This window comes from Phaenicophaeus curvirostris, chromosome 2 (assembly GCF_032191515.1).
Source record: "Phaenicophaeus curvirostris isolate KB17595 chromosome 2, BPBGC_Pcur_1.0, whole genome shotgun sequence".
In the NCBI taxonomy this organism is placed as follows: Eukaryota; Metazoa; Chordata; class Aves; order Cuculiformes; family Cuculidae; genus Phaenicophaeus; species Phaenicophaeus curvirostris.
In genome coordinates this window covers 96,718,548-96,729,038 of record NC_091393.1, presented here as the reverse complement: position 1 = coordinate 96,729,038, position 10,491 = coordinate 96,718,548, and the positions used below count along the sequence as shown (strand labels likewise).

The window sequence follows — 10,491 nt, the reverse complement described above, 5'->3', positions numbered from 1 at the left end:
GGAGGAGCAAGAGAAGGAGGAGGAGCAAGAGCAGGAACAGGAGAAGGAGGAGGAGCAAGAGCAGGAACAGGAACAGGAGAAGGAGAAGGAGGAGGAGCAGGAGGAGGAACAGGCGCAGGAGGAGAAGGAGGAGCAAGAGGAGGAGAAGCAGCAGGTTCAAGACCAGCAGAAAGAGCAAGAGGAGGAGAAGGAACAACAGGAAGGGCAGGAGGAGGAGCAAGAGGAGGAGGAGCAGCAGGTGCAAGAGCAGCAGGAGGAGAGGGAGCAACAACAACAACAGGAGGAGCAGCAAGAGGAGGAGTAGGAGCGGGAGCAAGAGGTGCAAGAGCAGCAGGAGCAAGAGGAGGAGGAGACAGCCTGGCTGACTTCGTGGCTGTCCTGCCCCCAGAGATCAGCTCTCAGATATTTGGCGACCTGGACGCGGCGAGCCTGTGCCAGGCGGCCGTGACCTGCAAGGGCTGGCACCGCGTCATCGAGAGCAACGAGCGGCTGTGGCGGCACCACTGCCTGAGCGTGAGGGCCGTCTGCCAGCGCGAGGTCGACTGCGATCGAGGAAACGGGTATTCCTGGAAGGTAAAGCTCACGTCAGGGATGTTCCTGTCAGCGGCCTGGAGGCTTCTGGGCTTGGCCATAAGAGTAGATAAAGGAATTGCCTCAGCGTTGCTCCTCAGTCCCAGGTTTGTAGGGCACGCGCTGCAGTCAGAGCAGGGCACCCCAACAGCTGGACATCTGGTCAAATACACAAAGAGGTGAAAGCACGGCTGTCCCGTTTCCTACAAGGACCACTCTGTTTCGTCCTCACAACACGCGGCCTCCACACTGATGTTCATCACACCAGAGTATGCACAGCCCTAAGACGGAAGGAAGCCCACATCCCAACAGACAGGGCTAGAGGGGGAAGAAGACAACCTATCCCACCTAGGCAGTGGGGGTTGTCTGGTTGCATTCAGTGGCAGTAGATCTGCTGGTGAGGAATGACCTCCTGGAAACTCATGCCAGGCCTCTGCCTCAGTCTGCCTTGAGCAAAGTGCATCCAGGAGAAAGAAAAAAAAAAAAAAATGGTAGAGAATAGGAAACAAGCAGGAGCTCTGAGGAGCTGCTTTGGCACTCTTCCCACACACACTCCCAGTTACAGCTGCCTGAATGTACTGAAAGATCTATCACCATCAAGTGCAGCCCACGAGCTGAGGTAGATCAGGAATTTAAGGAGAGTGTTTGAGAGCAGAAGGGCAGCACAGGGGTGAAAAGAGAGAAGCAGCAGCAAAAACTGACTTCTAGACTCTTAACATTTCAGCAGGGTTGATTCAGTATGAGGAAAAGCCTTGAGCAGTAGTGTCTGCCCTTCAGTCATACAAATCTTGCTACTCTCGCACAGGAATTTGCAGAGCTCCTGGACCAATTCTGTGGTTTATCTGTATTTTGGAGAGGGGATGTGAAGTAGAAGCAAACACGCACCAAGTCAGCATTTTCTGGCACTAAAAGCTTGGCTGAACATAAGTATCCATCCGGTTTGCATTAAGAGCCTAAACAAGTTAAAGGTCATAAATAATCTAAATAGGAACAGAAAGTGAATTGTATTTCTTTTAAGGAGTAAGATGAATTTCTGGTTTAGGGTTTTCGTCTTTACCTTCAAAGAACTGAGGCAAGAAGTGATTCTCCAAATGATTTAGAACAGAAGAGATAGAAATAGACCAAGGTCTGCTTCTTGGCAGGAGTTCACCTTCCTAGACTTAGTGTCTAGATATCCAAAGACGTGTTCCTAATCATTTCTCTAACTTTATTTTTCCAATGCAAAACTTACTTGTATTCGATGCAACTTAAATTGCTTCACTTCCAAGATTTGAGCTGTCTGTTTTTTCATCAGATCACGTTCCTGAGAAACTATTGGAAAAGCAAAGTGAAGCAAGAATGGCTGAGTGGGAAATACAGCAACATTCCTTCACAAAACAGCTTGCCAGAAAAAAGCATGTATCCAATGGACGTCGACACATGGGGAGAAATTCTGGAAGCAGAACTTGAGAGATGAGAAATAAGTGCTGGTTCTTGGAACTCAAGAACCTTCTATCAACAACTCAGACTGTAAATATTTTGCTGTTCAAAATCATTTGTGTTTGCAAACATGATGAAAACTTCTCAAAAGAAAAAAAAAGTTTTGCCTTTTTCTTATCTGCACTTTATCAGATTAATTTTCTATACAACTCTAAATAAGACTAAATATTCAGTTGTAATTTTATATTTGTAAATTTAATATTCCGCTGTATTGTCAAAAATATGTTGATTGTGCTTTCAATTTGCACTTTTATTTTGGAAGAGATTACTTTAAAAAAAAAAAAGTGTTTGACTTGAAGTGTAACCTGTCAGCGGCACATGAGAGCTCCCAAAGGAAGGCAGGAAAAGGGACAAGTCCAGGCATTTGGAAAGAAGAGGACAAGGCAGCCACCTCAGGATCGGAACATCCCCAGTGCCCATCTGATGGGACAGAGCCCTCACAAGGCTCTTCTCTGAAGCTGCACCCACAGAGGTGTTAGTGCTTGGCAGTGTTGCGTTTCCACTCCCGAGATGTGGGATTTCTGGACCATCATTCAGATGCAGGCAACAGTTAGGACTGAAGCAGCCATGGAATTAACAGCCTCTCTGACACTAGCTGTGCATTGTAGTTAGTGGCATAATAAGTAGAGGAAAATTTACTATAACTCATAACAAAACTTCATGTATTTTTGTAGTCAGGCTAAAACACCTTCAGAAACTCAGGTCTTTCCTATGGGATGACTCCCAGCACGCAGACCCTGCTTTACCAGCACCGGGTTTTTGCACTGACTTTAAAAGCTGCTGCTAGTGAAAGAGGATGTGCCTGTTGCTTTACTCACCCTAAGAAAGGCCACAAAATCAATTCATTACAATTCTATTTGAATATTAGCTTTTCCTACCTACTTCGCACCGAAGAGTAAAGTAAGTTGGAAAAACCCTGGAAAGGTCCCTGCTGCTTGAGGTATTGCTACAAAGTTCAGTCACTGAACTGCGACCAACTTTCTAGAGAAAGACTTATGCTTATGAAACTTAGTTAATATCGAGTGACTTCAAATCAACTCCTGCAGCTTTGGCAAAGGACCTTCTGGCAATTTACAAACAGTAGTGTCCTGTACTGAACATGAAGTTCAATGGCACTAATAGACAGAGTTTACTTACATGATATAGGGCTTACTTTACACCCAGCCTTTAGCTTTAACAGGGCCCAGCAATAGAAGATGGAGCAGTAGAGCGGTTTTGATCTGAACATACAGTCTGTGGTCCTCTTGGTTAAAAGCCTGTAGTTGGTTTTGTTTAGTTGTGTTGGTGGTTAAGCAAATCATTAGTTTAAACTTGGTTCCAACTTGCACATATTTATTTTCTTACAATTATTTATCCATTATAGAATATCTGGTGAAAATATCTAGTATTTTTCATTTCCCTTTATTGTAAGTGTCTGGGCTTACAAGCTGTTGTAGGTGCCCATATCTGGAGTCCAAGGAAGAAACAGAATAGACAGTTGAGAAGAGTAGTTCTATAATGCTTCCAAGAACAGTATGTTACCTGATCCCTTTTCTAGTTTGAAACATTCAGCAGATTTCATCCGAACTGATCCACTTCCCTCAGCCTCCTCATTAGACGAGGTTATTTGTTCACAGCACCAGTACCTTTTCTAAATTATAACTAACATATCCAATTGAAACAACTCTCTCCCCAATAACTTTGCATGACATGATGCAATGACTGGATAATATATCTTATATGTCTTTTGCAATTTATTCCTTATAGGTGTTAGTCCCAGGCTCAGGATGCTACGACATCAGGTTTTATAAAGATCTCTCTTTACTGTCAAAGGAGATGATGCTATTTCTGTGGGTCCATTACTAAATGGACCCCTGGCTCAGTGCCAGGGAAAGTCATGGAGCAGGTGATCTTGAGTGCTATCATGAAGCACATGCAAGAGAACCGGGTGATCAGGCCCAGTCAACATGGGTTCACAAAAGGCAGGTCTTGCCAGACTAACCTGATCGCCTTCTATGACAAAGTCACTCGGCTGCTGGATGAGGGAAAGGCTGTGGATGTGGTCTTCCTGGACTTCAGGAAAGCCTTTGACACAGTTTCTCACAGCATTCTGCTTGAGAAACTGTCAGCCTCTGGCCTGGACAGGCGCACACTCTCCTGGGTGGAAAACTGGTTGGATGGCTGGGCCCAGAGAGTGGTGGGAAATGGTGTGAAATCCCGCTGGAGGCCAGTGACAAGTGGTGTCCCCAGGGCTCAGTGCTGGGTCCAGCCCTGTTCAATGTCTTTATCAATGACCTGGATGAAGGCATTGAGTGCACCCTTAGCAAGTTTGCAGATGACACTAAGCTGGGTGGAAGCGTTGATCTGCTGAAGGGTAGGGAGGCTCTGCAAAGGGATCTGAACAGGCTGGACCGCTGGGCAGAGTCCAATGGCATGAGGTTTAACAAAGCCAAATGCCGGGTCCTGCACTTGGGGCACAACAACCCTGTGCAGTGCTACAGACTAGGAGAAGTCTGTCTAGAAAGCTGCCTGGAGGAGAGGGACCTGGGGGTGTTGGTTGACAACCGACTGAATATGAGCCAGCAGTGTGCCCAGGTGGCCAAGAAGGCCAATGGCATCTTGGCTTGGATCAGAAACGGTGTGACCAGCATGTCCAGGGAGGTTATCCTCCCTCTGTACTCGGCACTGGTGAGACCGCTCCTCGAATACTGCGTTCAGTTCTGGGCCCCTCACCACAAGAAGGATGTTGAGGCTCTGGAGAGAGTCCAGAGAAGAGCAACAAAGCTGGTGAAGGGGCTGGAGAACAGGCCTTATGAGGAGCGGCTGAGAGAGCTGGGCTTGTTTATCCTGGAGAAGAGGAGGCTGAGGGGAGACCTCATTGCTCTCTACAACTACCTGAAAGGAGGTTGTAGAGAGGAGGGTGCTGGCCTCTTCTTCCAAGTGACGGGGGACAGGACAAGAGGGAATGGCCTCAAGCTCCGCCAGGGGAGGTTCAGGCTAGATGTTAGGAAAAAATTCTTTACAGAAAGGGTCATTGGGCACTGGAACAGGCTGCCCAGGGAGGTGGTTGAGTCACCTTCCCTGGAGGTGTTTAAGGCACGGGTGGACAAGGTGCTGAGGGATATGGTTTAGTGTTTGATAGGAACGGTTGGACTCGATGATCCGGTGGGTCTCTTCCAACCTGGTTATTCTGTGATTCTGTGAAATTAGCCAAAATAGATGCAGTACCCAAAATTTACTGAAGATTCTGCTGTTGACCTGCTGCCAAACATGGCTGAAGTGTAACTGAATAAAGAACACTGTTAAGTATAGTGGGTGCAGCGCACTAAGCTCAATCAACTGCAAACACCACTTCCTTTAGTAGTAGCTATTCTGCTCTACAATTATATTTTCTTAGCTCAAATTAAAAATAAACCCAACACACCCAAGTGCAACAGTTTTTCCACTGAAGGTTCTGCCTTGCTCCCTCCTGCTCACAGCGTCTTTTACCCTGACTTTAAGAGAGCCAGATGTGAAAAAAGTGCATATAAATTACTAATGAAGAAACTAATACCAGCAGTACATTCTCATCACTTCAACAGTGCACAATTTATTAATCATAAGACATTAAAAGTGCACTATAATTGGTCTGGTCCCTTACCCTTCTCACACAGCCTCCTCCAGTTACCTTCTGTCTCTGTAGCTCCCTGACATTTATCCTCTCTTTCTGCTCCTTTCCTGCCCCTCAGCTGTCAGTTCTCATGTATTTGTGGGATACAATTTTTAAATAGAATAGTTATTCTAGTGTAAATCCTGACACAGTATTCACTGTGTGCTTAGATGTAGCTTTTCCCCATTCTTGTATAGATGTTGGAATCACCAGTATCTCTCATGTCTCTGCCTCTGTCCAGAGCAGGTGCCTGTGCCTCTTCAAACACACAAGGTATTAAACACTCAGCTATGCAATTAGACAAGGCCTGGATCCTTTAAACCTGCAGTAGCAGTGGTGTAATTTTCTCATGAAAAAAAATTATTTAAAGAGAAAAAACAAGTATTTAAATACAAGTTCTCACCAAAACAAAGCTTGCTTCCCCACCTCAACATATGCCCCTCCTTTAAGGGTTTTAATTCCCCCTGGAGATTTCATTCCAGCAATTCTCGTTTTCTATTGTACCCCTCTCTGCCCCTGCATCACCTACATGGCCTACTGGCTCTGCTGCAGGCTGGATATTCTCTTTTCCTTTCAAAAACACCTCAGCAGCCTTCACGACTCCAAACAGTGGCACTTCCTACATCAGCTGGTTGGGCTCCTCTCTTTCCCTTTCTACCTGTTAATAAAAAACACTGAAATGACAGCAAGAGAAACATTGCACTGGTGCCGAAATTAGTGCTAGTGCAGACTTACCCTTCCCCAGAGAGCATCCTCAGCAACTAAGGTTTTTACACATGTAAAACCCACCTACCATCCCAAGACACGTGCCAGCTATCCTCACACCTAGGGGGCTGGGGAAAACCCTTTTTCCAGTCCAGTGCCCAGGTCTCTTAACCATAAATTTCTGAGGAAGTGTAAAGTTCCACTTTAGCCAACCGCACGGACATTCCCACTGCATTCACATGTTATTTCTATCCTCTTCCTCAGAAGGTATCAGCTGCAGAAAGGCGTTCAAGGTGCCCATCACCCAGGCATCTTGTTGGCCACACGGCTTTCCTGCTCACCCAGCTTTCCTAAGACAGAGAAGCCTTTTGATAGAGCACATGAAGCTTGTGTGGTGCATGTCCCAAGCTGCCATGCATAGCTGGACATCCAAATACCGGCACTGGAGCTCAGCCTGACATCCTTTGAGGTCAGTATTTTATTTCTGCATTTCCAAAACTGCCCGTGCTGTTAGAACCTTCCTTGCAACTGCTCAGTATTATGGTGCCCCATTTTTGAAGGGAGGAGCTGACAGTGTGGCTTTATTTCATCCTGGTGCAGGATGTGGCTTTGGGCCACTGCCATTAAGAGTCTAAATGAAAAAGAAAGCACGAGGTGTTTAATCACCACGGACCTTTCTTCATTAGACCACTCAAATTTCAAAGCTAATTTTGTCAAGACAAGCGTTTCTCCTGATAGGCATGAACTAACGTTTCATGTCTCTATCCTGTTCGTCTCTGGAAGGTCCCAAGTGACAGTGTCATCCCAACTGAAGACAGAACCTTTGGGCTTAGGACTGGGATGAGGTGCTTAAGCTCACCAGAGCTGACAGAAGGGTAATAAAGACATACAGGTAGAGGAGAATTTGCGGTGTGGTTGTGGTATTTTCTATTTTCTCTCCAAATGGACTTGGGTAGAGGCATACTGACAAATCAAGAGCATCCTGACACTTTGTGGTTGGTTCTCAGCATATTGCTTGTTCAAAAAGTCTGTCCCAAAACCATGGAAGAAATCACCTGCTGCATTTAAGTCTAAGTGAGCAGCAGCTTCTGATCAGCACAACAATGCTAAGGACTGGGGGGGACAATGCGAGGTGGGTGGTTCAGGCCTCAGTGCTGAGGGCTGGACCCACTTCTACTATAATGGTAAACCAAAAACCCAAGCTACAACTGTGGGGAGAAGAAGACAGGTGATGGGCAGCAAACTCTGAGATGAAACCCAAAAGGACAATTCTACGTACTGGCCTTCCTAACTCCTCAGAACCACCCTGTCTGACACTGCCACCAGTCCAGCAAACATGGATTTACAAAGACGGGGGGGATAAAACCCAGCCTGGTAGAGCATGCAGATCAGATACAACATTATTAATTTTTTTAATCCAGATTTTAAAATATTGTTAGAATAGCACGTGCTGGTTTTATTGCCCAGTCATTAAAGATCTTCACGGTCAAAAGAGCTGCCGTACTGCTCCTTTCAGCCACACTGAAAGGAAACAAAATTAAGCAATCTACAATAACCAGAAGCAAAGCATAGAAAAACACAGTTTTGGTTCTAAACACAGAGCAGGAAGCCCTACGTTCTAATCCAGGGAAGAAAATTACTTATTTTTAGGCCAAACAAGAAGCTCTATTTCAGGAGGTCTCACAAGTAACAACGAAAGAAGAACCTTGTTTTCAGTTAGAAATTTTTCAAGGATGTTTTTCATCCGCTTGGCTTATGGATCACCAACCTGCCATTTTAAGAGCTAAAACAGTTCCCAAAATACCTTCAAAAGGTGATGAAGTAACCACATTCAAATTATTCTTCATGCATCAGATTCAAACTTCAATTATATCATCATCCCACACAACAAAAACAACCCGTGGATACAGTTGGCTGCTCTCTTCCTCACTCATTTTGCAGATCAGCCAGTACCAAGCCTCATTCTTATACGGAAGCTACTTCCACAGAGCTGGCAAAAGACTCCCTTGGACTCCAATCCAGAGACTGCTGAAGCCAGATGGGAGCGCTGCAGAGGCTCCACATTGCAACGAGGGCAGCTGAGGCACATGCGGTGGGCAGGCAAAGTCATCTGGAAAGGCAACAGTGCTTCACAAGACATAACACCAACCCCTCCTCAAGCACAAAGATACAAGATATGTACTCAGCAACCCTGCTCCTGGGTGGCAGAGAAAGGTGAGAAGCGAAAGAAGGACTCCTTACTCACCATCAAAATTGGTCACAAGAATTTCCATCCACTGTCCTGATGTTAAAGGGTGAACGCTTGATACTTCAGATGAGAGCTCCTCTTACAGGCTAAATAATATAGCTATGCCATTACTTAATTTTATAATCTGGAAGCAATTCTTTAAGCCAGAGACTGTGTGAACAGCCTTGCATTTTATTTTATCCTAGCTTTTTATTTTATACTAACTTTTGAAAATAATCTCTTACATCTTGTGGCATATTAATCACATGTAAAGGCACATATATTCCACCTTTAATTACTTTAGGACAAACCCAACAGAATACATTTCCTTAAAAGTTAATCAAATAAGTAGTCTAAAGAATATGCCACTGTTCTTTGCATGCCACACTGAGCATTCTTAGGCTGCCAAAGCCATCAAACCCAAAAACTCCTCCAAGAGAGTTGGCTGGTGAGAAGGATGAGCACATACACACCCCAATAAGCCAGCAGGAATCCCAAGCAGGGGAGAGAAAACAGAAGCCCAGCTTCAAGTCTTGTATTGTGCACAGAAGCTCGCACTGAGCATGATCAAACCTTTACACATCAATGAGAAGGCCAAAGTTCTCAAGCGAAAACACAGACTGAAGGTAGTCACAGAACTATTCACTACCCACAACCAGCAGAGTATTGTTATCTACTCATTTTGCTTTTTGATGTTCCTCCTACGGTCTCTTACATTTTTAAAAGGTACAAACCAAAATTAAAAAAAAAAACAAATAAACAAACCCAAAGCCAACAAAAAAACCACAGCCCCCCTCCTCCCACACTCCTCCTCTAAAATGTTTCTGGCACCAAAAAGCTTATCTAATGGAAATTTTCAGGATTCTTAGTTCTGGTGTTACCCAAGCCTGAATTTAAACCAAATAAAGGCACATTACAAACAATGAACAGGGCTTATCCAGAGCCCTGTGAAACAAGTTGATTAAACCTAAAATAACCTCTACTGTATTTGAGATAAAATTGAGGAGGGAAAAAAAGGAAGTAAATGGTGTTTAACATTCGTAATAAAGTGAAATCTAAGACAAGACAGAAACAGTATTACTGCAACAAAGAATTATTATGATGGTTATTCTGTGATTCTGTGATTCTGTGAAATAAAAACTTTGTCTAAAAGAGTAATTTGAGAGTACATACAAGATCACACCTTAGAAGTCTTAACTAGATTTTTCTTCTTTATGAGCAAACTACGATTAAAGATGCCTCAACAAAATGTTCTATTTCTAAACTCACATTTTCAGTAGACCTTTAAGGCTTTGTTAACTAATTCCTTCAAATAAAAAAAGGAAAGGCAGCAAGTGGCAAAGGGCAGCACCAAAATAACTACCTTTAGCAACAAAAGAATACTAAACTTATCCTTCAGAAAAAAGTTACAGCATAGAGAAAGTAACCAGCCTTTAGAAACCACTGCTAGAAACACATTAGGAGGGAACTACCTCCACCTCCAGTATTTATTGGATTGTAACACCTTACACCTGTGCAAAAGTTTGTTGGGCTGTTGCAGTCCTCGCAGATATTTTTTTCAGTGTGTCTTTGTGGTTTGCTTTCTCCTGTTTTCTTTTAAACCATGGAAGAAGGAGCAGTCTGTCTACATGAGTGTTTTTATGGGTGCATGGTCAATAAACATTCCTGAAAACGTGACTGTAGGAAGCACACAGTTAGTGTTCCAAGGGAGGGAAAACTGCTCAGTGTAAGGTGTTGCAAGTTAAACATGAACCTAAGAGGACTTACAGGAGATTATATCATACAAGCCTTACGGTAATCAAAGATTATAAATATAGTCCTTGTCCACAATGGTTCATTTTGCTGTCCTTTAGTCTTTGAAATAAAAAGACTAATTCCTGTT

General features: G+C 44.2%; 1 protein-coding gene across 1 annotated transcript; it reads left to right on the top strand.

The window, feature by feature from the left end:
- Window positions 1–87: 87 nt before the first annotated feature.
- Window positions 88–2,601, top strand: FBXO48 (F-box protein 48; the record flags this gene model as incomplete). Its single annotated transcript, XM_069850899.1, has 2 exons — window positions 88–573; window positions 1,865–2,601. Coding segments are annotated over 2 exons (648 nt in total), but the record flags the coding sequence as incomplete, so codon positions are not given.
- Between the last annotated feature and the right edge of the window lie 7,890 nt (window positions 2,602–10,491).